This window comes from Cebus imitator, unplaced genomic scaffold, assembly GCF_001604975.1.
Source record: "Cebus imitator isolate Cc_AM_T3 unplaced genomic scaffold, Cebus_imitator-1.0 Scaffold37, whole genome shotgun sequence".
Lineage (NCBI taxonomy): Eukaryota > Metazoa > Chordata > Mammalia > Primates > Cebidae > Cebus > Cebus imitator.
Window position 1 is genome coordinate 210,472 of NW_016107352.1, and position 24,963 is coordinate 235,434.

The following is a 24,963-nucleotide window of genomic DNA, read 5'->3' on the forward strand; positions in this document are numbered from 1 at the left end:
TTTTTTGCAGTCAATTGCATGTTCTTGTGGGAACAATGCGCTAATTTGCTGGAGATTGGAGCCTGACCAATGAATTCTATCTAATAATTTACTCGTTTCTTTGTTGTTTACTTTGTTTCTGGAACTTTGTTAGCCACTGGGCTATAGAGGCAAATAGGACTTTGTTTTTTCCTTTCCTTAGGACTTAAAGTTTGGAAGAGAAAGATATATTTAAAATTTAAAACTTTACCACTTTGGCTGAGGTATTGTCTTGGAAAACGCACATTCGTGGTCCAAATCCAGAAAAACCTGTTTATTAGGTTTATTTTAGGGCCTAAGAATCTTACTTTTAGCAAGTTCCCTGGGTGATGTTGATGGACACGAAGAAAGGGTTATACTGAGAAATACTGTGTTCTTTGAAGCATAAGGATTTGGTAAGACTTTGTAGAGGAGATAATTCTGAAAGTGGTATATTGCTTTCTCATTTCTTAGAGTGGTAAGTGTGCCCGAGAGAGGCAGAGGGGAGAAAGGGTGGGTAGGTTAGATATTCTGGGGTAATGGAAGACTTGGGGTTGAGGCAAAGCACTTTGTAATAAAAAAAATTGTAGATATGACTTACGGCATTTTACAACAGGGAAGAGAGAATACATATCTCCATAGTTTAAAGATAAGCAAGTTCTGCTCTAACTCGCAAATAGTCAACATAAGCATACCATGTATTTTGGTTACTAAGGACCCCAGTATAGTGCAACTAAAGAGCAATTTGTATCATAAATCTCTCTTCAAATTAATAACAGCTAATTTTGCCTAAAAACTAATATTGCAAGGACATTAGTGTCTTCTTTGAATAGCCTATTTTTAAAGAGAGGCTTTTAAAGAAAATTTAAATTGCTGATTTCTATTTTAATAATTTCCCCTGGTACAAATAAAGCTTTCATAATCCCCAGTTGATGTGAATATAGAAGCGCAGGGCACCAAAGAACTAAAGGAGGTAGGAGACTGAGATATGAGACTTCAGTCTTAATTTATGCAGCATGAATTGGATATGTTGGTGGGAAAGATTCAGGTAAAATGAAGGTACTACTTATATGTTAACTAAGCAATTTGGTTATTCAAAAATATTTGATTAGCTTAGTTGGTTAGTATATTGTATCCGTGAATCATAATACTATTGCTTGGACTTTTTTCCAGGTGAATTTAGTAATTATTATTGTATATGCAAGTGCTTTTATAGAACACTTTTTGTTATGTAAGTTTCTTTTAGCTGTTTTTAAACCATAGATAGGTTAGACTTCTACCATTAGTTGTAAAGGTGCTGTGTAATACTCTTATTATAAAATACCAAAAGTACATCCTTCGCTGATTTAATAATAGTGCTATTGTATTAAGTGATAATTGCTTTTAGAATGTATCTTCCATATTTTGAGGCAGGAAAATTTCTATTTTTAAAGTGGTCATTTCTATTTCAGTAGGTATATTCTATCCTCTTATAATTCTTCAGCACGATTAAAATTCTCTTTATTATTTTTTTAAGGGTCTGAAAAGCCCTCAAGAAAGCCTCAGTGATCTTGGTGCCATAGAGAGTCTCCGGGTCCCTGGAAAGGTATTGATCTACACGTGTGAATGTGATGTTTTACCTCCTTAAGAAAATATGATTGTCTCTGGATAGTAATTGATTCACAGAAGCTTTTCTTTCCCACAGGCAGATGGTTGTTATGATAAGCTAGGTACATTTTTACAGTACAGTGGGTGTAGGGCTTGTTTCATTACACACTGGGATGTAGTATGTATGATTCATTATAGTAAAGCAGAAAATGCAAACTTGATAAATTGGGAATTTATTATATTAAATTATTAGCCGGAAAGCAGTTATATATGTATGTGTATACACACACACACACACACACACTTTTATTGATTTATCTGCTGTAATTTGTAGAAATAAAAATGAAATAATTGACTACTGACTTTTTATACTCTTAACACTCTGTGCCAAAAATCATGATTATATAGTTGTTGTTGAGCGGAGGTTTTTGAATAAGCAGCTAAACCATAGTGTTTATATTGAATTGTATAAATTATCTCCTAAATTGTAGATATTTTAGATTTTAATCCTCTGACATTCTTGTGAACTTCTCAGTTTACAAATTTTGTATAGGTTATTTGAAAGCTAGCTGGATTCTCCTCGGAATTATTAAGTATTATTAAATCCCTGCTGCTTCTCTGGAGTGTTGCTGCTTGAAGCTGCTCATGTGAATAGCCACTATATCACAGATTAACCTGGCACTTCTGAATGTCTGTTTTTGTATTTTTTAATTTGAGGGTCATATGTGAAAATACTGTTTGTTTTCTGCATCTGGCGTTTGAATACACACAGCTTGCTTCTCTTGATCAGCAGTTTAAGGCCTCTCCTTACACCTCAGTGTCAGCTCCTTAGGAGGATGATTTCTCATCTCTTTCAGGTGCCTGATCTGTTAAAGTGAATTTTGTATTTACTGCATTGCTTTTATTTTGGGTCAGACCCAAACATATTCTCCAAATGCAATAAAATTGTAACCAACCCTTTTGCATATTGTAACCAACTCTTTTGCATGAAATGGTTCAGATAAAAAACTTTATAAAAAGTGTATCATATAGTTTTATACAATGTTATTAAAGATTATTGACTATGAAAAGGTTGGGAAATAAGAGATAACCATAAATCCTAATTGACAATAATTCTCTTTATTTCTTTGACTTAAAGAAAAAGATTATTATGCATTATGAACATGCCTTGAATTAGATTTTATTACATATTGCAGAATCAATGTCAAATTGATGAGTGAGCCTCTTTAAAAAATACCGACTGTCTTAATAAGAACTTTCTGTTGGGTTTCAACCGTGAGCCTTGATGTTTTCCCAGTAGTGGTTGGTAGTGAATTTATGGTGATCTCATTACATAGTCTTCTTATTGACTCTCCACCCCTAGCTCCATCAGTGACCGGTGCTGTCTGTACTTTTAGGGTAACTGGTCTTGGGCTGGGAGGCCAGTCTGGGATCACAAGGTCAGCAAATTTAAATGGTTCAGGTGAAGAGTAAGCCTAGAGCACTGGTCTCTTTAGCACATGCTAAGAAGCCAAGTTAGTTAAATGATAAAGCAGTTAATAGTAAAAAAGGTATTAATGCTGTAAGCTTACATTTAACCTTACACTAAGAAATACCTATAAGCTTCATCTGCCTGTTTGTTCTTTCTGTGTTCTTCTATAGCAAAACAAAAGATGAGGTGAGCAGAGCTGCTGCCTTCTTTCTGGGTGGTTCTGAGAACACGAGAGTTGCTGGGTCCATAGACTGTCAAAGCTCCAGTCAGTAAACTGAGTTTGATATGGTTGAGATTTGAAGTCAGTACTGAGATTAAGAGTTAAGAAGACTCATTCAGAAATTCCCTACAAAGCATAGCTTGATGTAACTTTAATGTTGAATATTTTTCACAATTTAGATATGACTTTATGTCTATATTTTATTGACTTATTTTTATATAATTGCTTTGAAATTAATGTTGTAGGTAGTTCTTGATGACCTGAAATTTGATGCCATTGAAAAAGATCTTCACTTAAGATCTTTTTAAAATTAAGATTAAAAGTATTTTAACAAAATGCAAAATGTTAATTGAAATGATTATTTTAAAATAATCTTCGCTTTTATTATAAAATTAATGTATACTGTAAACCGAAAACACGATAAACTAAAAAGGTATCTAAAAAAAAAATCACCAAGATCACCAACACTGTAAAGGTTAACATTGCCTTCTGATCTTTTCCTTATGCATATTCAACAAATTTACTGAGTTTCTATGTGCCCAGCCTATAAATTCTTATATGGAAAACCTATTAACTTCATTTAGTGCTCTGCCTCACTCATAAGTGTAGGTACTACTTCTAAAAAACATAAGTGTAGGTACCATTTTTTAAAAACTTTCTAGGGACTGGCAGTAGCAGTGAAAAGACAAAAATTCCCTGTTGTTAGAGAGCTTACTTACATTCAAGGAGAAGGAAATAGGGTGATAAACTCTTTGAAATTGGCAGTTATTTTGCATGAAGTAGTCAGTATAGATTTTCTACCCTCCCTCCCTGACCTCTTAAAAATGTTATTATACTCTAGAAATTATTTGGAAGCTTGGGTTTTTAACATATATGTCTATATATATGTGTGTATATATATTTTATATATATATATATATATATATATGTATGTCTGTATGTGTGTGTGTGTGTGTGTGTGTGTGTGTGTGTGTATATATATATATATATAAAACATAGAAAATTCTCCCGTTATACTACTAGGTTTAAAAAACAAGGTACCCATTAGTTTTGCTTAGGGAGGTACCCTTTACACATAGCAATTTATGCTATTTAAGTAGTCACTGTAAATTCTTTTTTTTTTTTGAGACGGAGTCTCACTCTGTTGCTGGGCTAGAGTGCAGTGGCCCAATCTTGGCTCACTGCAGCCTCTGCCTGCCAGGTTCAAGTGATTCTCCTGCCTCACCCTCTCAACTAGCTAGGACTACAGGTGCACACTACCTTGCCCACCTAATTTTTGTACTTTTTTAGTAGAGATGGGGGTTTCACCATGTTGGCCAGGATGGTCTCAATCTCTTGACCTTGTGATCTGCCCTCCTTGGCTTCCCAAAGTGCTGGGATTACAGGCATGAGTCACTGCACCCAACCTGTAAATTCTTATATGAAAAACTTATTAACTTCATTTAATAGCTCTGCCTCACTCATAAGTGTAGGTACAATTTTTAAAAAACATATCCCTGGTCTTCAGGAATGGGCTCCTTTCTTTTTCCTTTTCTTTTCGTAATGTCTTTTTGGGTTGGGACAGAGAATTAGGATTTCAGTGGCATTTTCAAGAAAGAAATAGGTTAGTTGGGGTTCTGTTACATGAAAAGGTTTTAGTATAAAGGATAAGTAGGAGAAAAATATTAGGATGAATTGTGGCTGTTTAAGTTTAAAATGGTCAAATATTGGCAAATTTTATGTGCTTCAACTTGCTAGAAAAAGGAGGGTAGTGAGGGATAATTGAAGGGCACCAGGTGTACTTGATAAGCCAGATGGTATTGTTTATTTATTTATTTATTTTTGAGAACTATATGTATTCAAAGTGGTAAGAAGCCATCTGGTACAATTTCTGCATTTTATAAACAAACTGACCTTGCGCCCCATTTTAAGAGCAAATGCAATTCAACTGGTAATCTGTATACTGGAAATTTGGAATTTGGGCAGATAAAATAGTCTAGAAAAGTAGAAAACATTTAAGGTTCTTTTCAGAACTTGCTAGAGCATAGAAAACTTTGAGACAGATTTCAGGAATCTTAGCTTAAATGGCTCAGTGCCAAGATCAGTGGTACCCAAATTTTGCTGTACATTTAGAATCAGCGGTTCCCAGGCCATGGCCAATTCCAATTAAATCACCATTTTTGGGTGGAGACAAATGTCAGTAATATTTAGAGATTCCCCGGTGATTCCATTGTGGAGCCAGGTTTGGGAACCATTGGCCAAGATGAGAATATCATCTCAAGAATGGAGCAACAGGAAATAGAGGAACCGTTCTAGAAAATCGTTTTAAAGTTTTACTGAGAATTTTTGTAGGATAAGGCTGAATGAAACCTAAAATTTCATTCTTTGAAATGGATTCTGTTATACTTCAAATTTGTGAGATTTTCATGTAAAGATATAAGAAATTAGGTAGTATTTACTAAGTTTGTTATCCATTTAAACATGAAAGGAGTTTTACTTGGTTACAAGATTTAAGAATAAAACCAGTATTTATTATAATATATGATAATAATCAGAGCCACAAGTTATTAGTTATAGAACTTACTAGGACTGCGTTTGAGGGTATTTATTGAGCCCTGATTAAAAATAAAAATACCAGTATTCAGAACCTTATAAATCTACATCCAACCTTTATTAATACTTTCCATTGTACTTCCACAATGGCACAATATGAATCTGGAAAAGAGTATTGATACTAATATTGTTTTATGAATTTTTACTAAAGTATTGCCTTCTGATAGTATTCTTTAATGATCAGGGTTTCCTTGGCCTCGATTTCATTAACTCATAAATAGTAATGGGATTCAGCTGTGTTTACTATTACAGGCTTGGTTTACCTTTTTTTTTCATGAAAGAAAAACATAGGATGAGGTGACAAAATAAATGTCTGTTGCAGTCAACGTTTGAGAATATAATTATTTAAATATAAGAAATAATTATTTTATACTTTGTCCATTCAACAGTATTTATTGAGTACCTGCCCACTCTGTACCATTTCCACTTATATAAATTCTAGGAATTTGAGCAGAATGTTTTCTAGAGTTTCTGGCACTTCTGCGAAATCAGATAAACCAATTTGACTTGACTTCTTAACATCCATTAAAAGAATCCTAAAACCACATGCTAACTGCAGAGCTTGGTTTATAGTATTACCAAAATATGTGGACAGTGATAAGTCAAGAGACGTAAGTTTAAGTATTGACTTAAACATTCAGCTCATTGAAAGAAAGTCATTTTAATGATTTGTGCCTCATTTGTGAAAAGATACTATTGAACTAGATGATTTTTAGAGTCCTTTTAGCTCTAATGTTTTATACTTTCTATGTTATAATTTTTATAGGAGAAATATGATACAAGAAATATGCATTCTAAAGAATTTTCTGAGCAGTGTTTTTTTTAGAAGATTAACATATTGGTATCTGTATCAGAGAAGATTAGTATTGAGGTATATGGCTAGGAGACTTTCAGTTTAGGATTATGTATCATTTAGGACAGGTGTCTTCTGCAGGTGATACTAAGGGAGACTATGGATCTGCAAAATCATTTATGAGTTTTTCTTAGGTGTTCATGGCTAACAGTATTTAGTTGTGTTCTTTTTAACCATTAATAAAATTGTGCTTCTCATGGCTTCAGATGCTTTGACATTCTTTTCACTTCTTTCATAACAAATCAGGTAAGTTCATTCATACAGTCTATTTGGCAAACATTTATGGAACCAGGCAGTTACTAATCTTTGAAGTTGCAAAGAGGTACAAGACTCTGTTCCTAACTCAACCTGAGTAACGGAGACAAGCAAAAATAGATAATTGCAGAGGAGTGGAGGCACAATGAAGTTTGTGTGAAGGTATGCGCAATGGTATCAAAGCTAGGAGAGGATGTAGACTAGATAGAAATGTATTCAGATCTTTTACAGTTGATGATTAATTTTTTAAAGAAAGATTACAGTTTTATGGGGTGAGCTGTTGAGTGGAGGTTGGGGACCAGAATGCTGATTAAGAAGAAAAAAGGAACATAAAGTATAGGAAATGGAGAAGGGTTACATTGGAGGGACATTTAAATGGGACTGATGATTTTATTGGATTTGGAAGTTGGAAGACCCTGTGAAAGGCACTGGGATTGAAGGTGCTGTGATGTTGTCTTTTCTCAGAATAGACAGTATTTTTTTCTGTTAGAGAAAGTGTCTGGTGAGATGTTTGAAAACAAAAGAAAAACAATGAAGATGTACACGCTGGATTTTTCTCTCTGTATCACGATTTTTGATATGTCTTTTCTTCAGTGTTAGCCCCAGAAAGGACAGGCATGTGGCACACTTTAAAATACATCATCTTAATCACTTGATTGGGTTATAAAGCTGGATTAAAATGTGATACAATAACGTTTTATAAAAGTGTTATGTAAATCATTTTGCCAAAACCTCTTTTTAAATTGTAACTCCAACAGTATTCCACTAGATGGCACTAAAGGCCTGAAGAAAAACGGTAGGCTTTAAAAGATAAGTTTATTTAAAACACACAGAAACTGATGAACCGGCTATCTTTGATGAATTATTATTGTTGTTCTTGTGGGATTTTAGGAGAATGTGCCATTTCCTCACGTAATCAGACATCTGGCAATTCATTATAAACTAACGTGGTATATGGTTTTAGGCTATCTGTGTTCTTGAAATAAGTTTTGAATCTTGTTTCATTTGGAAAGAGATAAAATCTATTTCTGTTCAGTGATTTATGACTTTTGTAATACTGACTGAATATTGGGAACTTCATGTTTTGTTCTTTCTTTTAGCTCTTTTTAGATTTTGGTGACTAATTGTTTTTGGGTTTTGTTTTGTTTTGTTTTTGGTTTCAATTCGAACTCTAAAGCGATGTTAACTTTGGTAAGATTATGGCTTCTGTTTTTCTTTTCTTATAACAGAATAGCTTTTTTATGTTGATGAATGAAGAAATGCAAACAGTAAAAAAAAAAAGTCTTTGATAAGATTAACTGTGGCAAACCCCAAATCTTGCTTGTAAAATTTCTCTCCCTTCTCAACACACACTTACGTACATTGCATTCTGCCATCGAGCTATAATCAGGTCTAATGAGTTAAGTACAGAAAGGGTAGTTGGTATGCATTTCATTTTTTATTATATACATTTTTTTGCAGAGTTTTGAAATGTGACCTATGAAATGAAGATTTGCATTCATACTTTTGTTTGAATAAAAACCTAGTACTCAAGATTATGAGATTCCAAACTCATATATAGGTTATATAGGTTTAAAAATTAGGTTAAATTACTTTTCAAAAATTGCAGAGTTAAGTTTAATAATGGTAAAGAAAACCGTTAAGCTGTCATAACTTTTTAATAAAAGTGAGTAGAATTAAGAGCCCTGAATTTGGGTTAGTATTTTTAATTAGTGTGGTATTTTGAATAATTTAAAAGTAGTAGTTAAATACAAAATTAGTAGTTAAATACAAAAAATTCCCTACTAAATTTGAATAAATTCCCTTGAGTGATGAACTCTTAAATGGGAAATTGCCGGTAAAGTTATAGTATAGTTCCTTACAAACCGTAAACATACTGGAAATGTATTATAATACCTTACATTTGAGGGCTCAAATTATTTTATAGACCTGAATCCCAAATTCTCATAAAACCTTTTTTTGTTATTTTGAAAGGAAAAGTAGCTTGGCTAAATCAAAGATGTTGACTTAAATCTCTAATATGATTTTTTTCTTCATTTTTCATACATTCATGATGTACATTTATGTGCATGCTCATGTAGCTTTATCTCAGACATGATCAAAATAGAAAAACAGGCTAGGTGGTATTATATGCAACCTTATAGCGTGTTGTAACTGCTGGAAAAATGCCTCTAAAACATTGAATCCTGCTTGGTTTATTACATTAAGAAAATTTTGAATATTTATGCCTGTTTTCGATATAGCACCTGGGACAGTGATATGTGTTAAGATGATTTATTTTTAGTGAAGAAAATATGGTTCTAATATTTTTTAAAAAATGAATTCAAACAAATCTCAGTTGTTGCATCTTATTGTCTCTTGGCATACATGCAGCCTCTCCCTTGTGACATTTTTCTATCCTGTGGAAGCCACCCTTTATTGCTTTAACCTGTTGTACACTTTCCCGATACAATATTCTTACTTTTGCTTTGCTTTATATTTGTAACCCTGTTCCCCAAATTTCTAAATTTGAAATTTTACCTATTCTCTCTTATTTGCCAAATGCCACCTCTTCCATCAGATGTGAACTCACCATCTAATGCCTTCATTCTGTTTGCATCACCCTTATGCTCTGCCATGCATTGTTATTGCTTACTTATTTATCCGACCTCTCCTATTACTTTAACACCTGTTTGAGGGAAAAGCTATATTTTATTCATTTTTGTTACCTGTATGACCTAGTATGGGAAATTTTTACATAGCGGGAATTTTAAAAACTATTTCTTAAATGGAATTATTTTTTGGGAAAGATAAGGTTACAGAGCTTTGAAAGTAGGCAGGTTAGTTTGTAAGGATAGTATGGGAGAGAGATTTGATTTGTTCATTTTTGCCTTTTATGCTTTTGTTTCCTCTTCTCTGTTACTCCAGTTCATTACTTTAATTGTAGTTTTTTTCTCCAGCTTTAATTCTGGGGTGACGCTGATATACTTTTTCCTTAGTTGACTACCATTGACAGTAAGTTGTGTGGCACATTTGGTAGACTAGTTGCTGACAAATTATTTTTGGATTTTCAAGTTTTAGAGAGCATTTAATGTCACCGTTAATGTTACTATGTATTTGTTACTTACTATGTGACACAAATTTTATTGTAAAAATAAATTATTTTAAGCATTTTAAGGTTGAAATATTTTATCCCAGATTTAGCTTGAATATCTAATATTATTATAACTTTTTTCTTAAATCATGTGTTTAAATATGGTATAAGAAGTTTCATTTGGTATTCATTTCCCCCAATTTTGCCTTGTAATTTTTTTTATAGGAAACCTCTTGTTCATTTTGGTTGTGTAAAATTTGGCCTCATACTTCTGTATTGGCTTGCCACTTTGGTTCTGTTTTAGGTGAAGAATTATGTATTTTTGTGTCTCCCACCCTAGGGAATCAGTTTCTATTAAATTATTGAGTAATTGTGTTAAGAATATGCAATCTGGTTGCTTCTGTTTATTTTTCTAATTTATGTGTATAAAATATTCCTAAATCAGTTCACATTTATTGTTATCTCTAATTAAAAGAAAGAAATGTTTTACCAAGAGTTTGTGGAAAATTTTGACTATCAAAACAAGAACATATGGTCTTTTCCTTTCCTTTTGTCTCATATTCATTTTTTTGGGAATTAATTGTAAATTAATTTTAGTTTGATCAGTAATAGTAATTATTATCTGCAGTGTCCCTTGGCACTGTGGAGCAGCATGATGGGGAATGAAGAGAAGTCTGAGTTTTCAAGAAGTGTACAGTCTGATTGAGCAGGCAGTCTTAAGAGCAACGAAACATTTAGAGAAAGATTAGGTAGAAGCAGAGCTTTACAAGCTGCTGGTGCAATGGGATTGAAAAGAACACAGGAATCGGGATTGCAGAAGGGGATTTGAATAAGTTCCAGGTCATATGTATATTTTCACATAGAAGCTATGTAATTGTTTTAAAGGAGAGGATATTTTATGGGGAAATAATGTTACATGGGGACATTTGTTTTGGGTTTAATTCTATTTTGTATGCTACATTTTTTTTTCCTGCTTTTCTAGGTTTTATTCCTTTCCTTAGGCCAGGTTTAGTACACTTTAGAGTGTCAAGTGTTCCACTGTCAGTTCTTTGAAATTATATGGGGTTGTATGCTCTCTGTGATATTAATTGCTCAGTTTTTTAGGAAAGAATAGCATTTGATATACATATACACATTGTATTCTTTTTACAGATTCATCATGTTTTGGAAATATACACTTGTGAGATACTTTAAATTATGTTTTTTCTTTGGCATTCTTAATAACTTTGTATATTTGTTTTACTGTCATTTTGAAAGGGAAGCAGGGGGTGAGAGAGCCAGCGAGCAAGAGGGAGAGTGAGAGCGAGAGAGTGAGAGAGCGCAAGCATGTATGTTTGTCCGTTACGGGTGAAAAAAACTAGGCATGAAGAGACTAAGTTGCCGAGGGTTAATAGTGGAATTGCAGCTAAAATCCAAGTATCTTTAACTTCTTATCAATCAATTAGGTACTGTATTGAGAACCTCAGCATGGTGTTATATGTCACTGACCTTTATGCTTTTAAGGTGAAAGTACTTAATCATTGCAGTCTATTTGAATTTCTGGCTTGGCTCTCTATCTGATTAAAAAAAATCTTAGCAGTTTTTATGATCTTCAAACATTTTTTCTTGAACAGTATCAACTGCATTTATTTGCTCATGTTACTGCAGAATTCCTCGGGAGGCAATGTTGCCATGTTGTCACTTGGGCCTCATTTCCTCCCCTCCCTCAACTTGCAGCATTTGAAGCTGGTATTTCAAAAGCCTGTGGACATTTAGGGAAAGAGATTGCCAGGAAGTTCAGACCTCCTCTTCCATCTCATTTCTTACTGTTATTTCATATTTCCGCTGGATACATAGAGGTTGCCTGTTGATAGGCTAGTTGGGAACCTTCCCTTGCACGAGTGTGAGTTTTAACAAAGTCTGTGTGGCAGCACCACTGTTCAGGGTGCTAAATGGATTCATGTGTTGTAGATAAACCCCTTCAGGGAGGTAGCTCCCACTGTTGGGACCTTGGATTTCTTACTGCACTCATAGTAGCTAATTGCAGGCTGACTCAGTGATGGCTATATCTTTGACCTTTTTTTCTGTGTATTTTATGAGTTAATACAGAAGAAGGATTTTCCTTTCCAGCATTTTTGATTATTCAGGTTTGATATTTATGAGTTTGCCTCCTCTTTTAAGTTTATTGGAATTTTAAATTTAAACAGCCAACGATTTTCTTGAATTTTAGATTTGTTCTAATTTTCTTTACCTTGAACTTACTAATAGGGAATACTTTTATAGTTAATTTTACAAATACAAAATGTAAGGTAACCTCTAAAAGATAACTGAGCAAAGATTTTTTTTTTTTGGAATAAAAGATATGCCCTGCAATAAAATAATCTAGAATGTGTCTGAAAAATATACTGTTCTTTAATTGACCAGATAATTTTTGTGTATTTCCTTAATATTTTTATTGTGTTCTTTTAATTACTGTAAAATGATTTAAAATAATAGTTCCTTTTGTGTATATAAATGTATTTGAGGTTAATTTTAATTTATAAACCAAATGGCTAACTTGTTGTATGACTATAATAATGTCTTGATTAATGTGGCAGGGGAGTGGGTATCTGAATTGTAAAATTTACTTGTTAACTGAAGCTTTATCTCGTTATGCAGTGAAATTGCATAGGATAAGGATGCTGACACTGGGAACAGGGGTTTGTCTGTCAAGCTCTTTTTCAAATCCACAGAAGCTCTGTTCTGTATCATTAGAAATAAAGCATTTTATCAAATACAGAAGTTTATGTTCATTATCAGATCATTAATTGTAGCAGCAATCCACTTTGAAGGAAGCCTCAGAGAGTTACAGAACTAAATTTGTGAACCTTTTCTGGAGAGCCTAGTACTGAGATTTTTTAGCAGAGTTTGTGTCTTCTGCTTAGGGCTCTAAAGTTGATTGTGACCCAGAAGTTATTGAGGTGTTCTTCCCTTATTATCTGGTGGGTGAGACAGATTTTAGAATATTGTTAAATAGTAAGTGTATATCTGTGATATGTATGTATGATAGGTTTAGGTAGTCACTTTTTCGTTGCTGAATATTTAAATTTTTATCAACCTTGTTGACAGACAAGGAATTGAGAATAAAATCTGGATATTCAAACTGGCTAGTTTTTTTCTCTTATTGTTAGTGTTAGTGTTTGGCTATTTCCTAATTTCCTGTGAACTTTTCTGGTTTCTGTTGGTTTGCATCCTTGGTCAGAATTGTTCCAGGTACATATGTGACTGTTAAGACAAATGATCATTTATTTCCATGCAGATGGAATTTTAAAAGCTACAAGTACTATAATTGTATTTTTTTTTTCCTTAAAGGAAGAATTCAGGGAACTTCGAGAACAGCCAAGTGACCCTCAAGCTGAACAAGAGCTTATTAATAGTATTGAACAAGTGTATTTTTCTGCGGATTCATTTGATATTGTTAAATATGAGCTGGAGGTAAAAAGAATTTCATTAAAATGTATCTAAGGCCTATTTTGTTCAGTGATTGAATTTGTGAGATTTGAGTGCTTTTTTGAGGCATTTATATATTTTTGGTACCAAAATAGGTCTGTGATTACCACATTGTGATTAAATCAACTGTCAGCATTGTTTGACGATGAAATTATTTTTTTTAATGTAACTTTAAGTACAACTGTAGAATATTGGTCAGGGAAACATTTCTGTATTTTTGGTTTTTAATTTTTAGCACCAATGCATTAGTATGCTGTTTCTATCCTATTTTATATATTGTTTATGTGTAGGGAAGCTCAGACTTTTAATTATGAAATGTGTATTTACATAATTGTTTAGTCATAATAAAGATTCTTATGCCATAATGTTTATAATACTGACATTTTAAATTTATGGGAACTTTAACAAAAGCCAGAAGAGTGAAATTTAGTTTAAGATACAACCAAATGCTATATGCATTACATACAGCTAGTCAGTTCCCAACTCAGTTTGATGTTTCATCAGTCAATTGACTGAGAATGTTTCCCTGTATACACAATGGTATGCATATTTTGGTTCGTTTCCGATACTGTTCTCTGAAAGCTGATGTAATCCAGAATGTTGTCCAACTGTCACACAGTAGTACTTATGGTTTGTAATATTCCAGAGGAGAAATCTGTTTTGAGCTCTATTATAAACAAATAGGGATGTATCTGTGGATGGTAGAGTTGGGGTTAGGGTTAGGGACTTTCTCACATCCTCCTGTCAGAGGTCATGGCAGCAGTGTCTGCCAGCTTAGGGTCCAGCATCCCCAATGGTCCCCCAAAGTCCCCCGGGTCCCCAGAAGGTAGAGCAGCAGCAGTGAAAGTAACAAGGCTGGATGAAGGATGGAACCAGAGGGCTGTGTGCTAAAGATGTGTAGACTTTTGTGGTTGGAGTCTAGGAGGGAGGTTGGGAGGACAGGCAGCATGGAGGGCAGTGGGATGTGATGCTGTTTTGTTTGCATAGATTGTAGTTCACTAGTCAGAAGGGTCCAGGTAAATGAAACCAAATTAAACAATTTATTTTTTCTTCTTCATTCATGATTTTTTTTTCTGTAGAAGCTTCCACCTGTTCTCAATTTGCAAGAATTAGAAGAGTACAGAGACAAATTGAAACAACAGCAAGCTGCAGTAAGTAAAAAAAACCATGTTTTCTACTGACAAAACTGCAGATGAAACATAACAGAGAGGGATAATGTTTGCAGATTTATGGTTTTAACTAATAATTAACATAGAAACAAATCTTGTTTAACATGACTGATTCAAATGATGCATTTGTATTAAAATTTAATGCCTGTGGTTTTCCTTATGTTACTTTGATAGATTTGCTTCTAGAACTTGGCATTTTCTCTCTGTAATCCTAAATGTGATCAAAGAACTTTGAACTTCGTTTTAGATTAGTAGGTACCTTTAGGCTCCTTGTCATACATACATGATTTCCCTACCCATAGTTTTGTAACTGAGTATTCTTTTTTGGCTTTTGAGACAGGGTCTTGTGTTGCCCGGGTTAGAGTGCAGTGGCACTGCTAGGGCTCACTGCAGCCTCTCTCTCCTGGACTCAGATAATTCTCCCATCTTAGCCTCCTGAGTAGTTGGGACTACAGGCATGTGCCAGTGTATCTGGCTATTTTTTAAATATTTTGTAGAGAAGGCGTCTCACTATGTTGCCCAGGCTGGTCTCGAACTCTGGGACTCAAGCAGTTCTCCTGTCTCAGCTTCCCAAACACTGGGATTACAGGCGAGAGCCACTATGCCTGGTCCTGTAATGGAGTATCCTTTTCTCAGAATAAAGGTCTCTGTGAGATTCAGAAAATCTGAGTTGTAGTCACTATTTAACTATGAAGTTGTATAAATCATTTAACCTCAGTTACTCCCTTTTGTTTATCAATAAAGTGATAGGTTAGGCTTGCATTTTCTTTAATGCTGTAAAATTTCTGTGATTGTATAATTTCTTCATGTTAGGCCAAACCCACTTTATGAAATTCAGATTCTACTGTAGGGGGCTTAATTAATGGTAGCACGTGATATTTTTTTCAACCAAAGGACCAGTAGGAATAAGTTTATCTGTTTGAATTTAAGATATGATTTTTAATAATACAACTGGCAAACAAAGGAAGGTATACTTTTCTGTTACACTCAGAAGTCTTAGTGGCGGGGTAGGGCAGTCTTGGGCAGGAGAAGGGATTTGAGCTCTAGAGCAGCAGTTACCAATTCTTTTGGCACCAGGGACCAGCCTTGTGGAAGACAGTTTTTCCATGGACTGGTGGGGGGTTGAATGGGGATGGTTTCAGAGTGATTCAAGTGCATTTCATTTATTGTGTACTTTATTTCTATTATTATTCCATTATAATATATAATGAAATAATTATTCAACTCAGCGTAATGTAGAATCAGTGGGATCCCTTAGCTTGTTTTCCTGCAACTAGATAGTCCCATCTGATGGGAGACAGTGACAGATTATCAGGCATTAGATTCTCATAAGGAGTGCACAACCTCGATTCCTCGTATGCGCAGTTTACAGTAGGGATAGGGTTAGTGCTCCTGTGAGAATCTAATGCCATCGCTGATCTGATGGGTGGAGCAACTCAGGCTGTAATGCAAGCGACTGGGAGTGGCCGTAAATACAGATAAAGCTTCACTTGCTCACCTGCCACTCAATTCCTGCTGTGTATCCTGGTTCCTCACAGGCCATGGATCAGTACCCTATTACTAGACAATCCTGGGGAACGTTTGGAATTATTAAAACGATATTTAGGAATAACATTGATATTTCTTCATTAATTGAAGTCTAAAAGCCATTTAACATTTGATTTTCTTAACTTTAGTGGAATCTCTCTTTCTAGACAGAAACTATGAGTGTATCTAAAAATTAATTTACATAATTTCAAAGATGCTTGAGGCAGATTAAGAAAATGTGAAAGGGTTAATGCATTAGTATAGTGGACATGCAATGTTTTGTTCTCAGTTGGCCTGGGGAAGGCGGAAGGGGAGCCAATTGTGTTTCTGGAGTATACACTCCCTAAATACCTTCTGTGTGTCCTGCTTCATGCTGCATGTGCTGTATCTGTTAGTGAAGATGGCAGGTACCCTGAAATGGTGGAATTAGAGCCTCATATTCAAAATCATTATACTTCTAACTTGCATATATTAGTATTATTCACAGAATACTATACACAACCTTAGATATCTTCATAGCATTCCAAAAAACATGTTTTCAGCTTTTCAGAAGTAGAGGACCAAACTACTTGCTTGTCTTCTTATGCAGCATAAAGGATCTAAAGGGTACAAGCAAGTTTTATTTCCAGATATTGTCTCCATAAATTCAGTTGATTAAAAATCTGCTTAGCAGTTTCATCTTTTTCAATAAAGTCCTATTCCCTTAAAGATGGTTACATTTTTTGATTAATGTTAGGTAAATCAGATAATGAGACTCATATTATTAACAACAATAATGATCATTTATCGAGTTTCTGTTAAGGACAGAACCCGTGCTATGTGCTTTATTATATTACCTCTTTTACTAATTTCATAGCCCAGGGAAATGTATATGGCCATAGTATGCCAGTAGCTGCTCTAGAAGTTATTGGGGAGATCTATGGAATATTCTTTTAAAAATTCAAATATAAAATGTCATAGAAAGCATGAGGCTTGTTCTTTTACTTCCTTTGTTTGATTACATCTTCTTATAGGTATCTAAAAAAGTAGCAGATTTAATCCTTGAAAAACAGCCTGCTTATGTAAAGGTAGGATAATATTTGTTATTTTTTATAGCAGAATTTTAAAATGGTTGAGTGATTTACATTTGGAGCTGTCAAAATATTGTAATTATTTTTTTGGTCTATAATTCTATAGCAATATATTGACTCTGTGTGTGTGTGTGTGTGTGTGCACGTGTGTGTATGTATGTATATTTTTCTTTTTCATTTGGGGTAATTTATCAAACTGAACAAGTGAAGGGTTTTTATATATGATTCTAAAGTGATCTCTTGGGTTTTTCAAACTTTGGAAGAGCCGGTGAAAATTACTCCCATTAACAGACAAACAGATTCAGCAGTATTGACCACTCATTGGCAATATAACAATCTGGCTTTAAAATATGATAAAATTGGAACGGTATAACTGAATCTGTGTTTTCATTAGGAGATCAGAGCGTTCAAAATCCATTGAAATGTCTACCAATGTTCAAATGAAGACTTTCATTGTCAAAGCATCTTAGTAAACAGAAATCATATTTGTCCATATCCTTTAATTACCTTGTGACGTTCTCTTGGGTAGAAACATTTAAATAGATATGTTACTGGTATTTGTTTCTTCCTGTCCGTAACAAGTTGGGTCTAGATTTCCTTACAAGCAATACTGACTAAATATTTTGTCATCTGTCATTGTGAAAATCATTTGCAAGTAGTCACTTTAAAAATTTTGTGAAAAATATACTAACAGTTTTCAAGTTCAGGTATTTTTGATGCTACTTTGTTTTTCAAGTAGGTTTTCTTTGAAACTGACTAGAGTTTTTGTTAAGAGTACTATATAAATAAGAAAGAAAAATAAAATACCTCTGATAATAACCTGTACCTAATCTTTCCATAGGAACTTGAAAGAGTTACCTCATTGCAGACAGGTCTTCAATTAGCTGCTGTTATCTGTACAAATGGGAGAAGGTATTTCTTTTGATGATATTTTGTTCTTTAAGCTGGATAATATTTCAAGAATAACTATGGAATCTATAATTAATAATTGATTTTTTAAATTATGGCTGTGGTTTCTAGAATATCATTCATTAAGCAAATATGTGTTATGATCTAAAGACTACGCTAAGAGGGTTTGTGGGAAATATCTCTAAATCTACCTATGGGTTTAAAAAAATTACTGTTTTTGTATTATTTAGACTAGTGCTTCTCAAACTATTTGTGGCGAAGGACCTATTTTTTTCTTCCTAAAATTTCCAATCTGTTACAGGCTGTTATTTTTAAGTAATGCAATAAAAACAAATTAGTAATAAAATGAAATAAAGAAGGAAAGACATATAATACAGTGTTGATTTTTTAAAAATTATTAGAGTCACAAAGAATAATTATTCTGTCAGCTTTTACACAAAGTGTTTTAAGTGGTTATTCTCAGTTTCTGTACTTTTTTGTTATAGACCACTAGCAGGTTGTGAATTGGCACCAATCTTCTCACGGTGTTCTGAGTAATGTTGGTTTAGACTGGCCATTGAGTATATTTGTCAAATAGTAGTTTAAATCCTTGGTTTTAATGTAATCCATTTCACTGCTTCATTAGTTACCTAATTGTTCTGTGCAGATAGTATTATTATTATAATAAAAAACATTTAACTATTTATTGTTCACTTTTGCAGACACTTGAATATTGCAAAAGAAGGTTTTACTCAAGCTAGTTTAGGACTTCTTGCAAATCAAAGGAAACGTCAGTTGCTGATTGGACTTCTGAAATCTCTGAGAACTATAAAAACATTGGTATATATGGGTCATTTTAAAAAATATTAAAACTGAATTTTGTGGTTGAAACAGATTTTACTTTTGATTTTTGTTTTTTCAGCAAAGAACAGATGTACGCTTAAGTGAAATGCTGGAGGTAAGTTAACAAGTTTTGGAAATTTAAAGTTGTAGTGATATTGTATGGAAACATTAAAGCAGACAAAATTCAGAAGTGCATTTTTCTCAAATTGGTATATGATATAAAGTATTTTTAGATACATAAAGATACTTGCTCTGGAGCCTTTTTCTATTGACATGGTATATACTTCATTTAGAAAAGCAAATGTATTTAGGGAAACATTTATCTTATAATAACACTGGAATGTTAACAATTTGATTGTATTGCATCCAAACAACAAAAAAAATTAACATCTTTTTAATCTAACAAATAGTAGTAATTAAAGGAAAGTGTGATACTGTAGTTATGTTCAGTATCATGTATTAATTGCTTTTCTGAGAGAGCCATCTGTTTTCTCTTTGATGCATTCTTAGCATTTTCTGTTTACTTCTGTCATAAGGTTCACCAAAGCATAATGTAATATGTATGTTTCCTCATAATACCTGAGCTCCTTGGGGTAGGTACTTTGTCCTTATCAGTATCACCAGTGGTTTGAATTGCATCTGCTCAACTTAGAATTGAGCATAGGGAAAAGTTTTTGTGGTTTTCCATATAATTATTTTATTACTTCTCAACTATTACCGCGAACTAGGGTTTCAGAAACTCATATGAAAAATTCATTTGGCATTAAGTTACTGTTAGGTGATAAAAATACTCTGAGGTTATTAATATGTTGTTTTTTTCCAAATTTACTTCTTTAGAACTATTTATTTTTTTGGTGGTAAATTGTTGAATATCAATTACAAACAGAATGCAAACTATTCTGGAGCATTTTATATAGGCATTACTGTAAGAAGATATGTTAACAGTTAAAGAAAACCTTTCCTGCAAAGCAGCTAAGGCTTTAAGATTTATTCATAAGTCATGGTCTCAGAAGGCTGTTACTTTGAGGGAATAGAATATTTTAAATATTTCTTCTATATATATATTTTAGGCCTGGAAATAGTTGCCTCTTATATTTTGTCATTTATCTATCATTGATAATCTAAGAGGAATTAATTTTTTTTTGATTCTGTAACTTTTGGTTAGAATATGAACAGAGATGTGTTTTTGTCAAGGGCTTTAAGAAAAAATGTTTCTAGTCTAATGACTCCTGTTGTTGTTATCTTGAAGGAAGAAGACTATCCAGGAGCTATTCAATTGTGCCTTGAATGTCAGAAAGCTGCCAGCACTTTTAAACATTACAGTTGTATAAGGTAAGGTCATATAAAAGTTTTAAAGCAGATTCTATTGTCAGCTTTTTATGTAGCAGTTGTGTAACAATGTTAATAAACATTGAAAGCTAGTATAAAGTACTAGTTCTAGTTTAACATTCATGTTTATATATGGGTAGTACAATAAAATGAAAAATAATAGGTTTTAAGATGTGAAAGATTAGATAGTTATCATTCCTGCTTTTTTTGGTCACCTCACTGAAACTTATTTTTCGTATTTTTTCCAATCGAATTGCTTCTATTTTTCTTGTTTATTTATTTATTTTTAACACTATTTATTTATTATTACATTTTAAGTTCTGGGATACACGTTCAGAATGTGCAGGTTTGTTACATAGGTGTACATGTGCCATGGTGGTTTGCTGCATTCATCAACCCGTCATCTGCATTAGGTATTTCTCCTAATGCTATCCCTCCCCTATCCCTCTACTCCCTGTAAGACCCTGGTGTGTGATGTTCCCCTCCCGGTGTCCATGTGTTCTCATTGTTCAAAACCCACTTATGAGTGAGAAAATGCAGTGTTTGGTTTTCTGTTCTTGTGTTAGTTTGCTGAGATTTATGGTTTCCAGCTTCATCAATGTCCCTGCAAAGGACACGAACTCATCCTTTTCTATGGCTGCATAATATTCCATGGTGTATATGTGCCACATTTTCTTTATCCAGCCTATGATCGATGGGCATTTGGGTTGGTTCCAACCCTTTGCTATTGTGAATAGTGCTGTAATAAACATACATGTGCACATGTCTTTATAGTAGAATGATTTCTAATCCTTTGGGTATATACCCTGTAATGAGATTGCTGGGTCAAAATGGTATTTCTGGTTCTAGATCCTTGAGGATTCACCACACTGTCTTCCACAATGATTGAAGTAATTTACACCCCCATCAACAGTGTAAAAGCGTTCCTATTTCTTCACATCCTCTTCAGCATCTGTTCTTTCCTGACTTTTTGATGATTGCCATTCTAACTGGTGTGAGATGGTATCTCATTGTGGTTTGATTTGCATTTCTCTAAGGACCAGTGATGATGAGCTTTTTTTATGATTCTATATTTATAGAGTTGTAGACAAGAATAAATTATCTGTTCATATTTCCATTGCATCTCTTGGGAATTCTTCCTTAATTTTTCCCAGCTTATAAATATTAAGGATATTATTGCAGCTTGTTTTTAAGATCCAGATGGTTCAAGCATTTGGGTCCTCATGATAAGAAGTCTTTTGGAAAATTTAAGTATAATTTTAATTTATATAATAATCATGTTTGTAATATTTAAGTGATTTTGTATTTAATGTTACGTCTTTTGTTTATTGTTAAATGTACAATAGAAAAATAGCTACTGCATATTTTGGTATTATTTCTAACTTTATTAATAGCATTTTGGTTTGCTTAAAATGAAGAATTTGCATTACTTGTGATAGTACCTTGGAGAAGCTCTGATCCCTAGGTGTAGTTTCCAATATTCCTCTAAAGCCATCACAAATAAATGTACAATCTAAGTAAAATAGTGTATTTGCCAAGTAAATCCAGTTTCAAGTTAAATTTATACCTATCCCAGATTGTGTTCCGTTTGTCTCTCCTGAATGGAGATTCTGGCATTCAGTGAGCATGACTCACTGTTGTTATAGATGTTGTTTGCTAGTACCTGAAAAGTAAAAATAGTATAGTAGAGCAAAACATTAATATAGGTTTGAATTAATTTAAAAAAATTCTCTCATATCATAGATCTTTGCTGGTTATAGGCTAAGGGCTAGATTGTTTCCTCTCAGAGATGCTATTTAAGTCCCTATGTTGTTTTTTTGTTTAAAACATGCAGATTGAAGTTGTACATTTGTTTGTTTGTGATGGAGTCTTACTCTGTCGCCCAGGTTGGAGTGCAGTGGCATGAACTTGGCTCACTGGGTTCTGACTCCTGAGTTCAAGCGCTTCTCCTGCCTCAGTCTCCCAAGTGGCTGGGATTACAGGTGTCCACCACCATGTCTGGCTAGTTTTTGTATTTTTAGTAGAGACGGGGTTTCACCGTGTCCACATAACTCCTGACCTGAAGTGATCTGCCAGCCTCCATCTCCCAAAGTACTGGTATTACAGGCATGAGCCAATACACCCAGCTTGAAGTTACACATTTTTTATTTGGTTAGGATATTAATTGAGTAGTACCAGTGATACTTTAGTTTTGTCCATTTTAAGAGTGACTGTCATTATTAGAAACTTGATGATGTCATTTACACTTACTCGGTTAAGTAAATAGAGAATTAGTTTTAGTATGTTGAATGTATTCAGAAATTTCTAACAAGCCATTCTAGGTCCTGAAAAAAGCAAATCCATTTTAACCAAAGCATCCATTTAGTTCATTTTGCAGTGATAAATCTGTTATATGATAACAGCTTGTTTACTGGGTGAAAATAATTCAGATGGTTATGTATTTACAGAGTGTTTATGACAGGTACTTTGCTTTGAAATTGGCAGTATGGTGATAAGCCACATACAGTGTAATCAGTATAATCCCTGGTTTCATAAGAAGCATAATCTATCAAGGATTTAACATAAAGTAGGCACCAGTAGATTTAGGTTTTAAAGAGAAGGAAGTTGTGCATACAGTGGAACCATTTGGATCTAACTCTCCTTTGGGGATCAAGACTAAAGGAGGACCTGAAGGAAGAGCAAGGAGGACTTAACGTAGGCCAGGATATGAGGGTTGTGTATAGGAAACTGTCTACACCAGGAATGAAATCTTTGTTGCAGAGATACCAAGCAAAATGAAGACTGAAAATATGTATATATTGGATTTATAGCAACAGAGAGGTCATAGTTGACCTTTTGGGGACAGATATGGTGGGAGTTGGTTGAACTATCAAGTGTAAGGTGGGGAAATCTTATGACGAGGACAGATGTGGAATTATGAAGGAGAAACATCAATATTTGAAAATTGGTGGGAAAGAGAAGCTGAAAATAAAATGGCATAATAATATACTAAGGCTTTGCAGGGATTATAGCAGAGATTGACTTTGAAAAGGTCACTATCTATTATAATGGGAAAGAATGAGCATGGAATTTGTTGGCAGGAAATTGAGGGAGCAGGTGATGTGTTGAAACTTTCATATAATTAAAAATCTATTTTAGCTTTGCTAAAGTAAATGTCTTACATGATGAGTGTTAACTATAAAAAATGTCTCTGAAAGAAATTCTTATTTGAGCTTTCTAAAATTGATATAAAAGTGCTTCTGAGCACTTTTTAAATTAATGGACATAGTGATATGTGGAGGAGGTGTGGCTACAGTTATCGGATGAGATAAAAAGGTTGAAACTGAAAATATTTAAATTAATAGTTATTTTATTTTCAGTAATACAGTGTATAAGAAGCATACTGTTTTTAGATAAGTGAGTAATGCATGTGATAATAAGAAAAATTGGTCTTATTCTCTGCAAATAGGTAAAATTACATTACACATACATTCAAACATACCAAGGAATTCTTTGTAATGGGGTTTTACTTTAGATATCTTAGGAAAACTGTTAGATAAAGTTGTGTTTTTAACTTGGTGATTTAGTGACAGTGTCAGGGTGACTCAGAGAGCAGAGATTAGTTGGAGCTGTCTGGTGGATGATGATAGCCCCTCTGCTAGTGTTTCTTCTCCACCCCATACCAGCACAGCGTCATTTGCCAGCCACCACTCACCTGCCTAACGCCATTCCCTCTTTCCCTTCACCTGTTGTTTTACTCTTTTTTGGTCATGGAAGGAAGAGTGTTGATTTTATTTTCTCTGTTTCAAAGATGCAGTGAGATGGGCCAGAGGGGTCTTAATAGAGATGTGCTCAGGAGGTTAAAGGTGAAGCCAAAAGTGGACAGTGATAGCCTGGCTTCTGTTAGCCCAGCTCTTCTCTTCTGTATACCCATGTCCTCCTAACTAGGATACAACAAAAGGTCCTCCTTGTTTATATGCTAAAGCATAATAAGTTTATTCACTTCTTTTGTAGATGATACGATGTGGGATATAGGGGTAGAGTTAATTGATATGTGGGTCGTGTTGAGTCCGAAAGATAAAAGACATTATTATTGTAACATTCTTTTATTTTTGTCTTTATAAATTAGATACACCTCTTATTTTCTGTGTGTTTTTCTTTCTTTTGCTCTTTTTCCTCTGGTCTTCCTAGTACACTGTTGCTCTCTAGTTGGGCCTACTCATACAGGATTCATCCACATTTTTAAAATGTATTTAATTGACTTGGGCTTGTGGAACTTAGCCAAAGGCAAGATTTAATCTTTGCTTGGACCTGAGTGAATTAGAGTGAACAAGCATTTTGCATTCTAGTAATCATAAGAACAGTAATTAACTTCCAACTGAATTTATATATTCTCATTTTTTTTAAACATTTATATATATATTCCAATTCTTGTTGATGACTAGAGAATCATAAATATTTTCCCTTTAGAAATGGTTTTTAAGAGAATCACCCCATGATGTAGAACATTTCTGAATTCTGGTGTGACTCTTTTTTTTTTTTTTTTTAAGCAAGTTTATATGCACAGTGTACCTGATTGTCTACCTCTTAATTTTTCCTTGGCAGATTGTGTGTTCCTCTTTTCTTTCCTAGTCACATCACT

At 33.8% G+C, this 24,963-nt stretch overlaps 1 protein-coding gene across 1 annotated transcript in view; it reads left to right on the forward strand.

Annotated features, from left to right (window-relative positions):
- The window catches only part of VPS50 (VPS50 subunit of EARP/GARPII complex), a 127,887-nt gene that overhangs the window by 5,703 nt on the left and 97,221 nt on the right, over window positions 1–24,963 (forward strand). The window contains exons 2-9 of the mRNA XM_017525102.2: window positions 1,514–1,582; window positions 13,379–13,501; window positions 14,596–14,667; window positions 17,226–17,279; window positions 18,124–18,194; window positions 18,893–19,010; window positions 19,093–19,128; window positions 20,263–20,345. Of these exons, the coding sequence (XP_017380591.1) occupies window positions 1,514–1,582; window positions 13,379–13,501; window positions 14,596–14,667; window positions 17,226–17,279; window positions 18,124–18,194; window positions 18,893–19,010; window positions 19,093–19,128; window positions 20,263–20,345 (626 nt within the window). The remainder of the gene's footprint in view (window positions 1–1,513; window positions 1,583–13,378; window positions 13,502–14,595; window positions 14,668–17,225; window positions 17,280–18,123; window positions 18,195–18,892; window positions 19,011–19,092; window positions 19,129–20,262; window positions 20,346–24,963) is intronic.